The sequence below is a fragment of the Hakea prostrata genome, chromosome 5 (assembly GCF_041222555.1).
Source record: "Hakea prostrata isolate BN-2017 chromosome 5, UWA_Hpros_2, whole genome shotgun sequence".
Classification (NCBI taxonomy): Eukaryota; Viridiplantae; Streptophyta; class Magnoliopsida; order Proteales; family Proteaceae; genus Hakea; species Hakea prostrata.
The window spans coordinates 13,059,649-13,079,516 of NC_142604.1; the positions used below are offsets into that span (position 1 = coordinate 13,059,649).

At 37.6% G+C, this 19,868-nt stretch overlaps 2 protein-coding genes across 2 annotated transcripts; both read right to left on the minus strand.

Annotated features, from left to right (window-relative positions):
- Positions 1-5,456: 5,456 nt before the first annotated feature.
- LOC149015253 (GRAS family transcription factor) lies at positions 5,457-8,167 on the minus strand. Its single transcript, XM_089157133.1, has one exon. It carries the CDS (start codon positions 7,713-7,715, stop codon positions 5,859-5,861), a length of 1,857 nt encoding a protein of 618 aa, XP_089013259.1. The 5' UTR covers positions 7,716-8,167; the 3' UTR covers positions 5,457-5,858.
- Positions 8,168-13,861: 5,694 nt separating this feature from the next.
- LOC149015254 (uncharacterized) lies at positions 13,862-19,081 on the minus strand. The gene is made up of 7 exons (XM_089156926.1): positions 18,920-19,081; positions 18,591-18,802; positions 18,060-18,146; positions 15,728-17,985; positions 15,477-15,546; positions 14,972-15,131; positions 13,862-14,122 (listed from the first exon to the last, which is right to left on the minus strand). The coding sequence occupies exons 1-7, from the start codon at positions 19,032-19,034 to the stop codon at positions 14,103-14,105; spliced, it is 2,922 nt and encodes a 973-aa protein (XP_089013052.1). The 5' UTR covers positions 19,035-19,081; the 3' UTR covers positions 13,862-14,102.
- Positions 19,082-19,868: the final 787 nt, after the last annotated feature.

Genomic DNA, 19,868 nt, shown 5'->3' on the forward strand with positions numbered 1-19,868 from the left:
AAATGGGATAAGCCCCCGACGAATTACTAATAAAACCCCGTTACGAACCGGCCCCCAAACGGGAAGAGCCGAAGTTGAATATGTAATGTCAATTTGCCCCAAAAATAGAAACAAAGGACAAGCACCCTATTTATAAAACCAAATAAAGCAAACCCAAACATTTATTAAAAAGAAATGGGCAAACCAAACGATTTGACCACCCACAAACCATTTATTTTGAATTCATTTAAAAGGGCAAACCAAACCGATTTGGCCGCCCACAAGCCATTTATTTTGAATTCATTTAATAAGGGCAAAACAAACGATGGTCCGCCCACAAGCTCATTTATGAAAATATTTAGGGAATTTAGTTCCAATTGAGTGAAGATTCCTCATCTCGGTTCTATTGAGTTTTATTCAATCATCATCTTTATTTGTTTTTTCTTTTCTCTTTTTCGATTAAAAAGATTATAGTTACTCTCCACATTTAACAAGGGTACTACATAACGACAAAAGGGTAAAAAGCAGAGATAAGTATAAGGGTATTTTGGGGTTTTTGAGAAAATATAAAAATGTGACATCATCAGTGAACTAACGGAACTTAACGGTAGGGGGCAATAGTAATTGTAGACAAAGTTAAAGGTTGGATTAGTAATTTTGAAAAGTATAGGGGATACAGTAGTAATAAAATCAAAGTACAGGGGGCCAATAGTAATTATCCTTAAAAAAATGTATATTTGTTAATGAGGAAGATGTGAGTATTTGTAGATCTTATGAGAGATTACCTTAACAATGTAGTAATGGAGTTCGAATGAAACTGTATAATTGTTGCTCACTTCTTGGGGGAGGAATCTTATCTGCCAAAAGAGTATTATTTAGATTGTAGTTGTGGAGTCTAATTTGGACTCTAAAAGCAATTCAAACTATCCGACTTAGGGGTGTCAAAACCTAACCCGAACCGTTAAAACCGGACCGAACCGGCCCGCACCAAAGCTTAATGGGTTGTGTTTGGGCTAAACAACCTCAGCCCGCAATGGTTCGGGCTAGGCTGGGCTAGTCCGTGTGTGGCCCGCTAGCCCGAACCGTTTGGCCCAAACCCGAACCAACCCGTTAAACCCGTTATAAATAAATCTAAATGTAAAAGCCAAGAAAATCCCAAAGTTTCTATTTGTTTTCTTAAGTGTTTTGATTTGGAATATGCAAACAACAAACCTGTCAAAGCCTTCACCATTTGGAAGATGGGTTTAGTAAATATTTAGCAAATGTATTATCATTTGAAAATCTTTTAATGCTTTATTTTGATCCATTTTTACAAGTGTTAAAAAGGGAAAGGAAAATAGGCAAATACAACCCACTAAAATTCATCAAGATGCTAGATTTCTTTTGTATATTAGTTCTATAATTTTTACTTCTTTGTAAAAAAAGAGTTTTTGGTTTTGAACACCCAACACAAGAGATTTGAAGAGAACTTAATGCTTATATGTGTTTACATGCTCTTGATAAATTCCACACATCAACAAAGTACTCAAAACATACCGTTCGTAAACCCAAACCCAAACCGTTAGTAAACCCAATTCGAAACCGTTAGCCTAAACCGTTAATTAGCCCGAACCCAAACCGCATCGGCCCAAAACCGTTATCTTCTTAATGGGTCGTGTTTGGACTGAGTGCTTTTCAGCCCGAAACCGTTAGGCCCAGCCCGACACCGGCCCACCCCGAACCGTTGACACCCCTAATCCGACTGATCGAAATCCTTATCCCTATCTTTAAGGAGGTTGGATACGATTCATATTGTACACGTTGCTTAGTGCCTTCCTTTCATATATTTATACATGGTCCAACCAAGGCTTGATTTGTCCAGTTCTTTTTTGGTCGACCTAGGTAGGTCTATTACGAATCGTCCATAACACTGAAACCCTAAGGATCAAGCCGCATTTTGAGACAGAAACCCTTTGTCGCACTGCCTCTTCTTCTTCTTCCTCTCCTCTCTTTGTCTTTCTTCTTCTTTTTTATCTTCCTCATTTGTCTTATCTCCTTTTCACTATTCTAAACTTTTTCCCCTTTCTGTTGACCAAAAAAAAACTCTTTCCCCTTCCTCCTTTTTCCTTTCTTTCACTTTTTACTTTCTCCAACTTTTATCTTTTCCTGGGACCTGAATTGAAGCTAGTTCAACAAAACTTCAATTCAATTTAGATTGATTTTTTCAATTGCCCGGTTTTTTAGGTTAGCTAGTTTTTTTTTTCATTTCTAAAGGTAATATTGTTAGGTATAAGGAGATGTTTGTAATACAAGAAAATTCAAAGGAGTGTAAATGTAATCTTATACTAATATGCAAAAATTATGATGGAACTGGGTTCACCCTTGGTTCAACCCTTGACCCCGGTCGGGAACGACCCGACCGTTTCTGGATCGAACGAACCAGGTTTAAGGGTAGCTTGTTAAGGAAGAAACCTTGAACGTTCATGAAGCAAGAGCGTGCCTTGAAAACTCGGGATAAAGAGTCACTAAGAAGCGGTTACTAACGCTCACAGAAGTGGGTGATCGTGCAAACTATGTTAACTAACACGCCCTTGGCAAATGACCATGGAATTAAGGGAAGTCATCCGCTACTCCATGATCGATGGTTAACAGTAAAGATTTGACGGCTATCAATCGAAGGCTCGTACGAATCTGACGGACAAGATTAGAAGGTAAAAATTATATAAGTCATAACCTACGTACAAAGAAGGTAACTGAATCGTATTCAAACTTTTGTTTTGCAATTAACTAGAGCCTTTGTGATCAGTTTCTTAACTGACTTAGCCTTCGGAGGTGGCCTCCCATCCCCAAAGTCGGGCCACATCTCACGATTATTTTGCAAGTCATTTTTCAATGATTTAAGGCTGAGCAGATTTGGAACGCATCATATACAAATCCAAAGGGTGTGTATTATAATTTGGTATAATTTCGAATTTGATCTTAACCGGTTTCTTTGTTTCGGTTCAAGATTGACCCCTATCCGTCCCTCCCCAAATCAAAGGATAAGAAGTAAATATCGGGGAACTGTAGGGTATTTAGGTCATTTCGAATGGTAATAGATGGAAATTTCCACGTTCGCTGTTCATTAGTAGAAAGAACGCCGCCAGAGACGGATCCATGGGGATTGGGAAACCGAAAATTAAAGAAAGTTTCGGTTCAAGGAACCTCGTATGGCCCACATGCGTGATGTGTCAGACAAAATTTCAGTTATTTTCTTCCAAGTGGACCCCACGACACGTGAAAGTAGGACCCACTAACTGACCGTTAACCATTCAGGGTGACGTAACCCAAAACGAAACAAAAATAAAAACTTTTTTTTTTTTTTGAAAGTAATTCCGTCACCGTCTCTCCCATTTGAGATTTTCAGTACAATTAATAATACCGAACAGAGAAAGCCAGAACCAGAGAAGCTTGATTACGGAAGCCTGAGAGGAATTTTAAATCTCTTCTTCATTCAATCCTATCTTGACAACATTAATCAAGAAAGCATGTTTTCTTCTCCCCTTCCTTCAAAAATGACTACTATTCTGCAATAAGTGATGGAATCCAATGCTTAGTAATTGGAATACAAACTTTTATAGATTGTCATTTTCACAATATCAGTCTCAAAGCTCTTCTTTTCATCATCAGTAAATTTGAATTCATTCATTTAGGCATGATAGCTCTGTATCTGGGTTTGAGGTATTGATAGTTCTTTTTGTGAAAATTGCTTGGGTGTTGTACATTAAATGCGTAGTAGTACTGCATAGTGCACCGTCAAGATAGAAACGAGCGGTCAAGATCCAAATCTCGATCGTAATTTCAATCTAGTCTGTATGTTGTGTGGTGCTGCTCATTTATTACGCAGCACTCAAGTAAAACTCTCTTTTCATACTTTGACTCAAGAAATTGAAACTTAGAAGTGATTAGAATCCGTATTTTTACAATGATAGCCTTTTTGTTGGTGCATTCGAGTTTAATCTTACCTTTATGCTCTTTAAAGGGTCAACAGTCAAAATAGAGATGATCCATTTTCCTTTCAAGTTTTTCATTAGATTTTTAATCTTCAGTCTTCCTAACATGAACACTCTTTAAAGGGCCAAGAGTCAAAATTCCATTAATAATCTGCAAGGGAGTTAGTTTTGGAGAACATAAATTTAAAATGTCTTTTTCAGGGAATGCCATGAGTAAAGCTTATTTTTCAGTAATGGTACATGTGAAAAACTCTTTAATTTATCCCACTCTTGAACCCTAAATGTCAAATTGACATTTAACATTTAGGGTTTTTTTTTTATTTGATTGATCATATTTCTTTTAACTCCATCTTCACTTTAATACTTATATAATAATAATTCTATACATAAACAAAAAAAAAATTTGATGACAAATGGAAAAAAGTGTTCATTGATGGTGATTATACCTTTGGATAATGCCTTCACATGGAATTTAACAATTCAACACAATAATAATAGTATTATTCGGGAAAAACATCATTTGTTATGCATTGCTCTTTGCTGTGCACAACGATACACATGTAGACCAACTAAGTGACTAAGAAAGCAAAGAAACTAGATAATTATTTTGGACTTTCAATTTTAAAATTAAGTTTTTAATCTCAGCCTTACATTTGATATAAAAGCTGCACTGCTGTCTATAACATAAGATTTTTCCGCGATTTATTAGATTAAATGCTTAACTTGCTAACTAAAGTGATGATGGCACGACAATTTCTTTCCAATATACTAGTAATCCTAATGATGTACCATCGGATTGAATCATAGAACTCATTGGGAGAGCCGCTCCAAGGAGAGGAGCTAAACACGGCCTACACCAACGTCCTCTGTGCGTATTTCTCTCTCTTATCCAAGCAAAAAAAACATTTTTATCCCTTGTCTTGTAAAGGAGATTCTAATGGTGCACCTTAAAAAAAGAACAGGAACCCTTCCCATATAGGCTATATGCTCACATTCTATGGGTTGGGTACCTTGTTACTGTGCTGTTAATTGTATTTTCCTTTTGTTGTGGAAAATAAATTCTAGATTACTCTCCTCCCCCCAAATCCCCCAAACCCGACAAGAAAAACAAAAAACAAAAAGGGGGAAAAGAATTACACCACATCACAAGAAAATCCTATTCAAGAAATTGATTTTTGGTAGATAATTGCTACACCTATTCACAATATATCAAGAAGCCATAAGCCATCATCAAAAGGCAGCCATTAAAGCCAGTGAAGCATGAAAATAAAACTAACTACAGAGGCAGGCAAACAAAAAGATGGAAAAGCTGAAAGCTGCGTGTCAGGTGCTTCTCAATTCAATCTAATTTCCTGCAGTTCCAACTCTGCATAACTCTGGAGTGAAGCCATTTTTGGAACCTGTTAGAAAATGACTGGTTTCCCAATTCAGGTATATTTTACTTGAGTTCGGAGTAGATAGGAGATCCCAAATTGCAAATAATGTAAACCATCTTAACACCACTCATTAAAAGAAGGCAACAGCAAAGATGAAATTAAAACCAGTTTGAACTCATTTCACAGGTAAAGTACAGAAAGATTGAAAAATTATGTACACATGACCAAAGAAGATGACCTCTTCACCAACTTTTCTCTACAGTATTGTCTCACTGAAATCTGTAACTCATTGAGGAAAAACAAGGCCAAAATTAAGACTAATGGTTCTGATCAAGAAGCTTCAAACACGAAGTAATGGCTAATGCCCAAAGCAAGAAACCTATGTGAGGATTTCCCAGAACAATTGCCTAGATCCTTCTAATAATAACACCAATGGTAGACTTTGCTAAAAGCAGAAGTCTCCACACCAGGGGGGAAAAAAGCCCAGGTAGAATCTGCAAAGAAGGTATCCATCTTCTTCGGTTAGCACTCATCAACGCCATGAGGATACAGTGAGGAGGGGTATCTCGTTCCAGGAAAGTGAAAGAAACCCAGGTGGTGACTCAGTTAACGAGTAGAGAGGACTGTAATTGTAGTGCCATAAAAGGATTTTAGCCTGGCTAACAGCGTAATGGCTAAGTGCTACTGATTCAAAACCACAGGTTTCCATTAAAATCTTCCACTGCTCTTTCTCCTCCATTCGTTCTCTTCTAGTTGATCCTTCATCTGGCCCAACCACACTGGCGATTCTCCTCCCAAGCAGTAACCTCTCGATTTGGAGTCGTTCTGTTGAGTCTCTCTCCAAGGTGGGTTCCAGCGATTCGAAAACAGCAGAGTAATACCTTAAAGCGTTCTTAAACCTACCCAGAAAATCGATTCGATTCAGGCTTGCTTCGTACTCCCCCAGTGTCAACACAGTTGGATTAAGGGATTTTGCCAATCGCAAAGCCCTCTCTACCGCTTCTGGTGTCTCGTCCAAAAAATTATACAACTGAAGCATGAAATTCACAGCTAAAACCTCGTCGGATTCAACTCGAAAGCTCGATTGGTTCAGCTCATTTACCGGTGTCAAGATGGGTTCAAACTCAAACTTGAGATCAAGAAGCTTTGCAAAATCGCGGAGCCGATTTCCAGTTGCATATAAAGATGCCGATGTCAAGTTCCCAAGTGCCGGAGCCGGAATTCCAGAAATTCGTATTCTTAAAGGTTTTCCGGCGGATCGCGTAGCAAGAGCTTGAAGAAGAGCTGCCCACTGAACTCCTTGAACGATTCCGAAGTCTACTATGTGTATCCGGGTGGCTGACTCGGTTGCTTCAAGAATTGCTTGATTTGCAGTCAAATGGGCGAACTTCGAGTAAGGGCAAGCATCGTTTAAAGCTTTGTAACAGAGCGTGAAATCCTCGGGAGACGTTTCAAACGTAGGAAGACTCTTACCAGTTTTCGAAGACACTCGACTATAAAGAGCTTCTGAGAAGTAATATACCAATCTCTCTGTTGGGCTACCCTGTTCGAACGCCGGCTTACGGAGTTCAACAAGAGATTTCACGGCGCTTTCTGGCTCAGAATCGGCGAGACGAGCACAAGTTAGTAGGGATTTCAGTAGGGGTGAGGAGGATTCGGCTTCTAGTGATTGAGCTCCTATACTGGTAGCTGCGTTTTTAAGGTGGGGTTGTGGGAGAAGCTTGTCTGGTGAAGGGGAACGATCAACGGAAGCTGGCGGTGGTGGTTCTGTCAGTGGCGGCGGAGGTGACGATGAGGTCCAAGTAGGTAACTGAGGTTGCAGAGAAGAAGGGTTTTTCTGGCTGTCGGAGAAGATAAGCCGATTGAGATCGGATGGAGGAGATGAAGAGAGATTGAGTCGATTAGAACTAGAAAGAAAGGGATCGGTACCGTAAATCGCGAACTCGGAGTTGTTCCGCCACGTTTCGCAGCCGGATGGAAGCTCTGAACTTTCCGTCGACTCTCCGCCGCCCATTAGACTCTCCATCCACTCGTCGGAGTCGAAATCACCAGTTGCAGTGCCACCCAAATCGGAGAATCTGAACCCAGAAGGATGAGGCTCTTCCAACTGAGGAAACGATAGAACTGCATCTCCAGCATCGGTGTTCGCCGGAAATGGGTCTGAGAATCCGCCATGGTTGAGTGTGTAGCCGTAAGAAGTAGTAGCAGAGATGGGTTGATGTGTGCCACCACCACTCCATGGGTTTAAAGAGAAAGTGTTGACTCCGAGGATTTGCTGCTGTTGTTGTTGATGATGTTGCTGCTGCTGCTGCTGTTGCTGTTGTTTCTGCTTGATGACTTGCTGAGCGATCGCCATTAGATTTCCACTGTCGGCACACATATATGCCATTCTCCGGCAGCTATAGCCGGAAAAACACCAGACACGACAAGGAATTAGGGAGAGAACATGATTAAACGGCGGATTTACCACAAATCGTATCTGCAGAAGAGATGATTCCCAGATTACAAAAGCAGGAGAGATTTATACGAGAGAGAGAGAGACAGAAAGGAAGTGAGCGATACAGTCAGATGAAATGACGTTTTGTGGGTTTAGCAGGTAGGAAGAGAGAAGGAAGGCGAGAATGAGTGTTAGAGAGAGAGAGAGAGAGAGATAATGATGGATCTGTAAGCCTTTTTTGAAAAAAATGGCCCCAAAACCAACGCGATCGGTGCGAGAGAAACCCTTCTGGAAAAAGCCTCACAGTCACAGCAACGGGAAGAGAAGTGAAGAGAGAGTTTTAGAGAGAGAAAGTAAGATATTTCCTCGCATGGACGAGTTTTCTACCCAAGGATATTTAGAGAGAGAGACAGAGAGAGAGAGAAGAGAACCCTATTTTAAACGCAAACACCTGAACCAACCCCATCTTCTTCACAAATTATTTTTTAATTATCTTTTGTTTGTTTTTGGTAAGCTTTTTTTAATAATCTTATTTAGATAGAAGTATAGAACTATGGGTAAAAATGTTCTTACCTTTCTTGGTAAAGAAAATCCCATTTTTCAGGTAGAAATCCTCTCTCTTAGGTATATAATACAAGACCCATGTAGGATCCATGGAACCAACTTATTGTATGTATCACCCACAGACCTCTGTGGTCAAATGCATTGACTAAAAGGGAGGAAGGAATCAGGTGGAAGAAGTTTCACTCGAAATGCTCGACCACAACAGACCGTTTGACGATATATTACATTAGTTCACTGGAATGCTCCTAAACTTAATACCGATTGAATTCTTAGCTATGAAAAGTAAAATCGAGACTAACTTAATAGGTCAAGTTAGTTTGGAGTGCTTAGGAATGAGAGTTAATAAGTCACAATAGTTTGACCAAATTTCATCAATAAGAAAACTTAAGCTAGAGCAAAAGTTCTAGCTATGCATGAGACCATGTAACATAGCTTCTAATAAGGAACCGAAGCTTTTTGTTCCTACGGCTCAAGATAGACATACTTGAGTCCTTTGCTTATTTATGGTGCATTTACTTTTGAATGATGAGCAGGGGAATCCTTATAGACATTCTTATACGTAAGAAAGTTTTGAATCTCACCACAATGTCGTACTCTTGAAGAAGTGACCGTTATTGGGACTTAAAGATAGTCTGTTGTAAGATAACACTGTATATTGATAGTATTATCTTTTTAAGAATACTTTGTCAGGACGGTCGAGTCTACTGTCGGATTGAAATTTCGATATCGATCATTGAAATTTAACAGTCGAGATTCAATTTTGATTTGAGAATTTGGGAATTGACTATCCGAAAGCCATAAATTAAAAGAAGAAAAAAAAAAACTGCTGCAATTTTCTTATTTTAACTTCTTTTGTTGGTGGGACCCACATGCCGTGTCTGTTTTCGTTAGAGTGGGGCCACAGTTGACGTGGCAACCATTCTCTTTGGAGGTGACACCACCGGATGCCGTTTTTGGACTTTTCACATTTCACACATCACACACACACACACCTATCTTGTGGTACAGCCTCCTCCTCCTATGAGTGTCGTAGCCTCGTAGGTGATTGGAAGCAACGGTCTTCTCTTCTCCAGTCTTCGTAGACACGTCAGCATACGGTTCCAAGTCTGCTGACGTCATAAAAACTTTCCATTTTAGGAAAACCTAAACTTAAAATTGAGGACCTCCTCCTCTTTAACTCCTCTTTTCTTTTCGGACATCGAACGGAAACAGAGACTCAGAGAGACGCGAGCGAGACTAGTGGACCCAACGGGCGGCTCGGCTCGGCTCAGCTCTACTACTTGTTCTGGTGCTTAAAAAGTTTCTCTCTCTCCTTTTAATTTAAATTTTTTAAAAACTATTTATTGCCTTATTTATAATAATCACTTTTTTCAATTAATCGGTCAAATAGGTCTGTTGGAAGAAAAAAAGGGCCAAAATAAAGGCAAAAAGTGATTCCAGAAAAGAGAAAGAAGCAAAAAAATAGTGGAGGCGAACAAGAACGGCCATCGAAATTGGGTGTTTTGGGCAAGTTACAAAACTTTTTGGGCGGTTGTGTGGGGCCCACACTGTCCACGTGGATGCCACGTGCAGATTCTAAACTATTGAGATCGGTCACGTGATGGAAGAGGTAGCCCACGTGGAATATGTGGTCGAACCAACCACATAAGTTATTTTATTTTTTATTTTTTTATTTGTTTATTTGCCAATTTGGCCACTCAAACCGAGTCCGGATCAGCTCCTCCGACGGTTTTTGACCACACAAAGCAGTGGGGCCCACGGTGAAAAACACTTTTTGGAAAAACACAAAAAAAAATTAAATTTTATCCGTGGACCCCACGTTTTGTGTAGTCAGGAACCCGTCGGGGAGCACTCAGTGCTACCCCGACGGGGTGAGGATCCAGATTCCTCAAACCATTAGAGGGCTATAATAACCTTATTGCATCATATTTTATTTTTCAAAGATTATTATTATTTTTCTTCTGCCCAAAAAAAATTGTATTTAATTGTATTATTTATTGGTAGAGTGAAAAGATTCATATTTTTTCATAGAGAGATTGCAGATAAGACATTTACGAAACAACATATTAATATTAAAGTCTCCTCTGAAGATGTAGTCAATGTGTATGCAAGTTGACCCAGATGAACCTATAATCCTATAAAAGAAGAAGAAATATTTGACAAAAAATATGTTATTTGTCACTACATTTATAAAACAAGAGTATCTAGTGTTATTAATTTTTTTTATGTAAAATAAAAAAATATAAAACTATAAATTATTTTTATTGATTGATGTCAATAAGAAGAATCTATTAATATGAGTTACGTGAATGAAAAATACTTAAAATATCTACAACCCTATGATGTATGAAAAATATTATAGAATATACAAAAACTGAAAGCAAAGTAAAGGGAGATAAGTCTGGACATCAATTGTCACAAGAAACACGGCAATAAAATTCACGTAGCTAAATCATTTGTCGAATAGGTGGATTACGTTTCATAAATATAAAATTTGAATTGAATTATTGTAAGAAGTTACGAGTTTCTAAACCATTCTTTAATCTAGTCGGGCTTATTACATAAGTGAAACAATTAAATCACAACCTTCTTTTCCCTCTAAATAAGAAAGCGAGAGATAATGTTAGTCTTGATACGGAATCTCGCTCGTCCTTCCTTGTCACGAACCTACAAAATACGAGCTCGACTTTGGGGGTCGAGGTATGTCTCCGACGAGCAAGTCAGTACCAATAATATGATTTCAACTACTCAATAGAAATTCAAGTAATTGATCACACAGAGTATGAATACTTACTACATAAAGCCTACCTGAGGTGCTTATATAGCTTTAGATATAAGAGTTAGACTCCGAATATAACTCTAAGAAGAGTTGTGTTAGGAAAGTAACTCTAAAAAGAGTCTTTTACCTGACTTATCCTTTCTAGGAAGTTGGCAGATGATAGAAGTTTATCCTGATCGGGTACTCTTGACACGATGGTCGGACCGGTCAGGGTAGAATGACTATTTTAGTCATTAACAGTTAGTTTTACCTTCTCATGCTTGCTCAAAAACTTTTTTGTGACTAAAATGTGTAAATAGCAAATGACAATAACATCTAACCTTCTTTGCTTCGCTTTGTCAAGTATAAAGTACATAGATATAACCATTTTATACTTGAGATTGAGAAGTACGATATTTAGACTTTTAAATGCAAATGGAACCGACGGGTGCTGCCGTGCTCTAAATTTCGTTAGTACAAGATTATTCTAAAACATTAGACTAAAAGACCTAAAACGATTGATGACCCTATAAACTTTGCCAAAAAGGGTTTCGATTCTTTAGTGTCTTCTCAAGTCCGATGCACTGTTCAATCCACTATGTAGTATATATTTAAAATGTCTTCGATATTCATCCTTTCGAGTATAACAATTGCTACTTAATGTGCTTTAGAAGTACATAATTGAGCAACACACCAACCTTCAACCTTAAATTTTATCCAAATCCTAACATATGGTAGGTGGAGAAAAACCCCTCTAAGAAACCTCTAGAAATGCCCAATTTCAAGCTTTGTGACTCATTTCAACCTCATGAACCATCATGTATTGGTCTCTGTCCTTTTCTATTTCAATTATCTAAACATGATATGTTGGCACATAGACAATCCTTTATTTATAATACAAAGTGTATCTATTGATGATAAACTATAAACCAAATCTATATCTTTATCTATTATATGTTTGATTATTTTTTACCAAAAAAAAAAACTTTTAATTAATATCATAAGGGTCAAAAGCAACATGATAACGGTTGAACATTATTTGAGGAAGAAAATGGTATACGAAGTTGTGGATTGAAAAGTTAAATAATGGTTCTTATAAGCTTACATCACCCTCCCTTGCAAATAATAGTGATTCTTTTTCAAATGTTCTTTATTAAAAATTTTTAATATATTTTTAGGGTATAGATTTGAAATTTATAATATCAAAATTTTATAGCCATGTATACGTTCTACAAAGCTATATGCCTACATGATAATTATGTAGATTTTGACTTGTTTGAAAGAACATCATGAAAATGTTTTTAGAAACTTTTAAAAGACATGTTTATACTATTTTGAAAAGTGAATCAAAATTTTGAAATCACACATCAATATTTAGATTCACAAGTTGAGATCCAACTTGCTCGGTTACTGTCAGTATTGGGAAAAATATTAAAGAAATCTTATCAAGAAGTTCTTGTTTTTGTTTTTTATCTTCTAATGAAGCGAATATGAGGGAAAATTTTTGGAAAAAGTAACTGATAATATTAATAAAAGAAGAGACTATATATGAGATTACAGACATTAATAAGTTCTGCCAGAGGCATCCCTATAAACAAGTTTAGTCAATCTGGGCGGAAGAAGGTTACAATCAAAGACCACTTCCCCTGGCACGAAAAGAAATTCAGCCAAAAAATTAGTTCAAGTATTGACCTCCTGAAAATTATGCTCGAATAAACACCCTTGAAATTGCGACGCCATCACTCTGATGTCTTCCACAATGTTTACCACCTTCCATGAAACTGATGACTTCCTCAACACCATCGCCACTGCTGTAGCAGAGTGTGAAGATAATCACTCGGGGAATGTGTAACTGGATAGCTTGTAGCAGTCCCTTTCTAATAGCATGTAGTTCCATCAAAAGAATATTGCCCTCCACTAAGGAACTGAAAATAGCAAAAATACATCAACCTTGCGAGTCCTGCCTATAGTGCCATAGCCCGTCCATCTCATTCTTCACGGAACCATCACAACAAGTTGACATCCACCCAAGAGGCGGCTTCTTCCAAGACATTGCAAGAGCCCTCTTAAAAGTAAAATTAACATTGAATATGGGGGAAAATTTCTCAAATAGTCAAATTTTAAAAAAGATTTATTTAATCAAATAGTATAAAAAAATAAAATTTAAATGAATATTATTTTTGAAAATGATTATCAAGTTCCAAAATTTTTGATAATTTTTTCTGCCAACCTAATATTCTATTATGAACTATCCAAATGACCCTCAAATTTTTTATATAAAAACTTGTAAAAAATACTTATCAATTCCTTCAGTCTCTTGGCAATTCTAGGGCTGACAAGATCTTGTTTTTTGTAACTCTCAATCCTCTTATCATTCGTTTTAGTGAATCATTTACAATGAAAGACTTGAAGATAATTTGGATAGTTCATGGTAGAATATTAATTGAGTAAATAAAAATTATCATAAAATTTAAAATTTGGTAATTACTTTATAAAATAAAATCCATTTGAATAAAACTACTTTAAAAATAGGTAAAATTTTTAAAATCTGACTATCTAGAAAATTTCCCCTTAAGAGGATCATCTGGTTAGTATTGATGATTTTAATTTTAACATCAGACTTTCGTTTATAATTAACCGTTGAAAATCATCAAAAGGTAAAATTTAGATTTGTACAAGAATCACACATTTATTTTCCAAAAAATTCCAGAAGTAAAAATGTTGTCCATCTTAATTTCTAAATTCAAAATATTGGCAAAGACAGAATTTTCAAATTTTCATATTGAATTATTTGCTTTCAGAAAGGAAATCAAAGATTTTATTATTTCAACCCTCCCCAAAAATTATGTCCAGCATTTTTCAATCAATTTCATTTCATAAGCAAGTCATTCTCAAGTGTATTTCCTGTAAAATTTTGTTTTGAACTGTTAGATGGAGAAGAAAAGCTGTACATTATACATGATCATGTCCAGGACTACATTCTCAGCCACTGGATGGAGATGAGCAGCTGTGCATTGTCAATCAGATAGTTTGGGGCCTGTAATTCAAAATTTAAACAGATTCACTAACACAGAATGCCAAAAGAACAAGAGCACTTTAGGATTTCAAACAAATTAGTTTCCTTGAAAATTAAGAAATGGTATTTTCCGTACTGAATTAATTCAAACTTTAACACAGTACTATAATAACAGTGAAAGAATTCCACCTGGGAAGAGTTTAAGAATTTTTACAGGGCAGAAATAGTAATACATAATCAAGTCTCAATTAGAGAAGACAATTTCCACTAGAAAATCACTTGATTGTGCCTTGTCAAGAAGCTAATAGTTTCCTTCCCTTAAAAAGTGAGGACAGAAAACAAAGTCTAGAGATGTCATCTGAAAACATCTAGATCTCTCAAATCTCAAGCATCCAACACCAAGTCTTGATCTATTTATAAAGAAATGCAGGACACAGGTCACTTGTAGTATTTTCTTCAATTGCATATCTTCATTCTGTTAACATCAAGTGAAAGCCACTGAACCATTCTCCTCAGCTCTCAACTGTTGCTTTGTGAATTAGTAGAATAGGTTGAATACCCATTAAAAAGAAAAAGCTAATATCACTAGTATATTTAACAACAATGCTACCAGAATGGATGTATACACATTCCAATTGGACAAATGCCTAATTGGGTTAAGTTTAAAACATACTAGAAAATTCAACAACAATGCTACCACAATGGATATATACACATTCCACTTGGACAAATGCCTAATAGGGCTAAGTACATATTTAAAACATGAATAAACTCATCTAAGATGAACTTTACAAACAGAACAACTTCAAGGAAAGCTTATTGATAAGAGTCTTCACACAAGCACATCAAGTGAAAAATTAGTCTACTTACTTTCAATTAGGTCTTGGATCTCGTTTGGTGCAAATGTTCCTCCATTTATCCTTAAGGTCAACTGTGTTACGGCTACTTTGAAACACATGGCGACCAAATTCCAGTATAATCTTCCATGGCATTTTTCTAGAATCACCACTGAAAATTTCAGCACTCCTTCCTGCAAAGATAACAAATAACAAATAAGCCACAAGACAGGTCTGATAAACACTAGTCAACAACTAAACTCAGCTATAGCTTTATCCTGAGCTCCTCAGATTAGTGGGGGGGAAATTGGTACATATCCTGCCAAACCCTAATTCATAACCAAAATCCGAACTTTTAATTTCATAAGAAGATGAAAAGCAATAAGCAGGGCCATAAAAAATGAAAAGAATTGACAAGCTCTAAGAATACGGGAAGAAAAAAAGAATTACTAGATCTAATCTGAAGTAAAACCAAAAGACCAGCAGAACAGATGTGGCAATGAAATGATCAGAACTATATTAAAAAGTCAGTCTCTTACCTCTAGAATTTTAACCTCTTCCTCTGTCCAAGGAACTTTCCTTCTCCTTGAAGCTAACACAGGAAAAGACCTGCAGTGAGCAAAAATGTTAGCCAGCTTCCAAGAAATATGGTCAAGATCTTTAGCTTCCATAATGTTGTGAATATTGAGTCGCAAAAGGTAGGAAGAAACATCAGTTGATTGGAATTGATCGACAGACTATAAGAAAGATATTGATCTTCTTTAAGTGCCTCCAAAAATCAACAACTTACCGACGTATGGCTGGCCTTCGGGATCTACTAGAGTTCTCAGAGGAAACACTATTATCATCATTTTCATTCTCAGAGGTTCCCTTTGCAGTGACAATTGGCTGAGATGAGGGTTCCAAAGCATTATCATTCTTAGGAGTTTCTTTTGCAGTGGCAATTAGCTGAGATGAAGGCTGCAAAGCATTTCCATTCTCTGAAGTTTCTGTCGGGGTGACAGTTGGCTGAAATGAGGGTCCTAACACGGGATCAAGAGTTTTCTGTTGCAACATTGGATTCAAGTTTCCAAGTCCAGCAGGTTTGTCACTTTCTGAAACAGTTCTTCTCATGCAACGCAAATCAGCTGAGACACCCTCATTGCAAGAAGATTCCTGTTTCTTTTCCTCTTCCTCCTGACTGATGGGTCGAGGCTCTTCAGGCATATTTGCATTCCCTCTTTCTGAAGCTACTGAATCTTCTCTCAGGGGCAAATCATCATTACAGCATAAATTCACAGGCTCTGAAGGTTTCTCAGTGATTGTAAATGTATTTCCTTCTCTCAAGGGCAACCCATCATCACAGCATAAATTCACAGGCTCTGTAGGCCGTTGATCTTCCCCTGCACCTGTAGTTTGCTGGACAACTACTGGTTTTGGATCTTTCCCAGTTAGGACAACATCATTTCTCTCAGCAACTATAGATGTTTCTGGTTCTGTGCCAGAAAGATGCCATTGTGGAAGCTCACCAGCATCTTCAGCTTCTTTCTGATGCTCCACCACCTGCACTAATTGATTAGAAATAATCTCATTCTGCTCCTTATTATAATGATTCTTATCAGGCTGCTCAGCATAAGTGATTGTTTTATGCTGGGGTTCATGACTAATACTCCAAGATTTAGTCTTCACAACACCAGTGAATCTAGCAAGACATTCCCTTGCCTGGGCAGCCTTCTTCTTTGAATCAAGATAGGCAGTCATTGCCCTTTCATAAGAACAAAATGGACACTGGAAGTTACCTTTATCATCAAAACTAGCTGGTGATCCTAAGCAACTATCATGAACCACCAACTGGCAGTAATTAATACTGCAAGTTAACAATTTGCCACCTTCACTACACTGGCAACATATCCTTTGAGAGTTCTCACACAATACTGCCTGAGAATCATGGTCATACATGCTTCGGAAATTCAAAGACCTATGCTTCTTGGCAGCAATGATCTCTGCATCAGTCGAATTCGATGATAGGTTTTTATTCAGGTGCTCAATATTCTTGCTTGATGACTCTCTTTTGTCACATCCCTTGTTTCTGTCATCAGTTTCATTTGAAACATTTTTCTTGGATTCATGTACATGCAATAACGATATTTCCTTATTATGTATAGCATTATCCAAACGGTTTTGCTGGGACACAACTAGTCCTGAAGATAATGATTCTTTATCGTTAGATGATATATTATGCTGGATTTCACAATTAAAATTTACATTCTTAGGCCTCTTCGAGGGGGGATCCTCAGTACCATTCCCACAAATCCCAGATCCCTCTAGGCTAGATTGAAGTTGAACATAGTTGGTTGGATTGACATCTGTATGTATCCTGCTTTTGCCCAAATCATTAATCAATGCTTCCTTCGGAAGGCTGCTCCTTCTCCTTTTAACAGACTTCATAACACTTTCAGAAGGATCTCCTTTCAAGATTTCATTTCCAACTCCATGGATCACAGCTTCCAACTTAACATCTGATGATAGGTGTCCCTGATCCTTCAGACAATTTGTGCGGCTCCCATCCACATGATGATCATCATCAAGACAAAGATGCCCTTCAACTGACCTTTCATTTGTTACATTCTTTTGAGAAGATCCAACATTACCACCAGGAGGCTGTCCTTGCAAGAGTTCATTCCCATTCCCATCAGAAACCCTATAATCCTGTAGTGCTTGGATTTCATAATCACTAGTATTCTGGTGGGTCATAACGGGTTCAAAAGATTGACTCCTATCAGCTGTAGTTCCAATATTATTTTGATTTTCTTGGTCCAATTTGCTCTTGTTCCACTCCTGTCCCTCTTGCAATAGCTCTTCTCCATTCTTTCGAGAAAGTACATGAACTGAATTTTCTGCTGGTGTCCCACTTTTATTATCACCATCATAATTTATCATTGCAGGTTCAGTGGAACTACCCTCAATGGCATGACCTATACTCCGACTTTCACTTCCTATGGCCAAATATTTCCTTTTCAACACAGGTGTTGAAATTGGAAGAGTACCATCGAGAATTGCATCCTTCATCTGATTATAAAGAAGAAACTTTGTGTAAAATAAAATCATTTGGACGGAAATACACAAGCCGAAAAGGAGATAACCTGTTTTAAAGCACATCCACCCATGCTCTCTCTTTTATGGAGAATAAACTGGTGAACCTCCTGCTTCAGCAATTCTGAAATTTCTGCCTGATCAAAATGATTAAACCAATGTATGACTGAATCATCCTTGAGAATAACGGAGAAGAACTTCTTCAAGACATTACAAAGATCATTCTGATGGAAAAACAGTATGTGGTGCGTGCAAAGAATCAATTGAAAATTGATAACATGCCGTTCTAAAGAATTTGGTTATTTCCCCAATATATTTCGTCATCAAGTGGATAGTCTTACTCCCACACCTTTTTCTACTTACTTCCATTAAATGAAGGAAATCGAAACCCAAATCAAGTTGACCTAAACACCAAATTGTCATACATTTAGAACAACTCTTTTCTCTAATAGACCAATCGAACCCAGAACACTTCAAACACCCTCAGATTTTACAAAATGCAATTCAACTGATAAAAAAGGGCGAGGGAATTCACAACATTCAGAACAAACTGAGAACTTGGAGACATGAAAATTCCATACCTTGTTCAAAACAAGACGAAGAACCTCTTCGCAATTTTTTTTTCCGGTCACACCATCAGAGCCCTCGAAACCAATTCCCGACGTCAAAGATGCAACCCCTGCATCCGACGAACTATTCAAGCTAAGCCACTTTTCCAAGCACGAAAGAGACGCCTTTTCCCGAGCAGTTTCACTCGATTGGTTGGATAATTCTGAAACTCTTCTAGCGAAATCTGCAGACCGAATAAAATGTGAATCTCAAACTTTAACCTTCAGGTTCAAAACTTTTGAAGACGGGAAAGAAAAAATGGTCCACAAAGCACTAGAATATAACTGCCATCAATACGTACCGCATAGAAGAGTTGCGTTTACAGGCTTCAAGTCTGCAAGAGCTTCTAAGCACCAAAGCCATGCAACCTTCGAAGAAGAAGAAGACGACGATGCCATGGAAGAACCGAAGGACATCTAAGTTCCAACTTCCTCTAGGGGTTTCAACGAGCCCGGCTGGGCCGGCTTAGCGCCTTAGCCTTAAATCTTAATCCCACCTTGTTGGGGCTAAAGGTGGTTTGGGCGGGGAGTGTGGATCATCTCCCCTGACTGTGCTCTCTACGGTGTTACAACTAGAGGTGTAAACGGACCGGATTCAGATCAGATAGTGGTATATCCATATTCGCATTTTATTATATTCGGACCGGATAATATCCTATCAGTTTTCGGACGGATTCTGTCGGATTCGGATGATAATCGGATAATTATTTTCTTAAGTAGATTCTTCTAAATGGGCATGAATATATATTGAATACAAGTTTTCAACTACATATTTACATCTTTACCTTTTTATCTGTGAGGGATAAGTTTGAAATTTAAGAAATTTAACAACTTTGGTAGCTATTTTAGTAGAAAATTTAGAAAAATAGTCACATATCAGGATTTTTGTTGGCGGTTGCGCGGATATCCATCCGCGCAGCCGTCAGAAGTTGACACGTCAGCAAGTAAAAAAGAACGGTTTGGATTCTCTAAATAGAATTTTATATTTAAAATATTTAACATATTACAATTCTTTATCCTTCAAATATTTTAGATTTACAAAAGCCAATCCCTGCTCATCTCGATGAAAACTGAATCCTAAACTTCATCCGGCCATACAAGTCTAACTCCTCCAACATATACAATAGCATGAGAAAGTCTAACCCCTCCATCTCATTTTTCTTTTTCCAAAACCAAGATTTCACAGTTGAAATCAGAGATGAACTCAGTTTCGGATATCAGAAGTGTGCTTTGGAAGTGCGGTAAACCCAA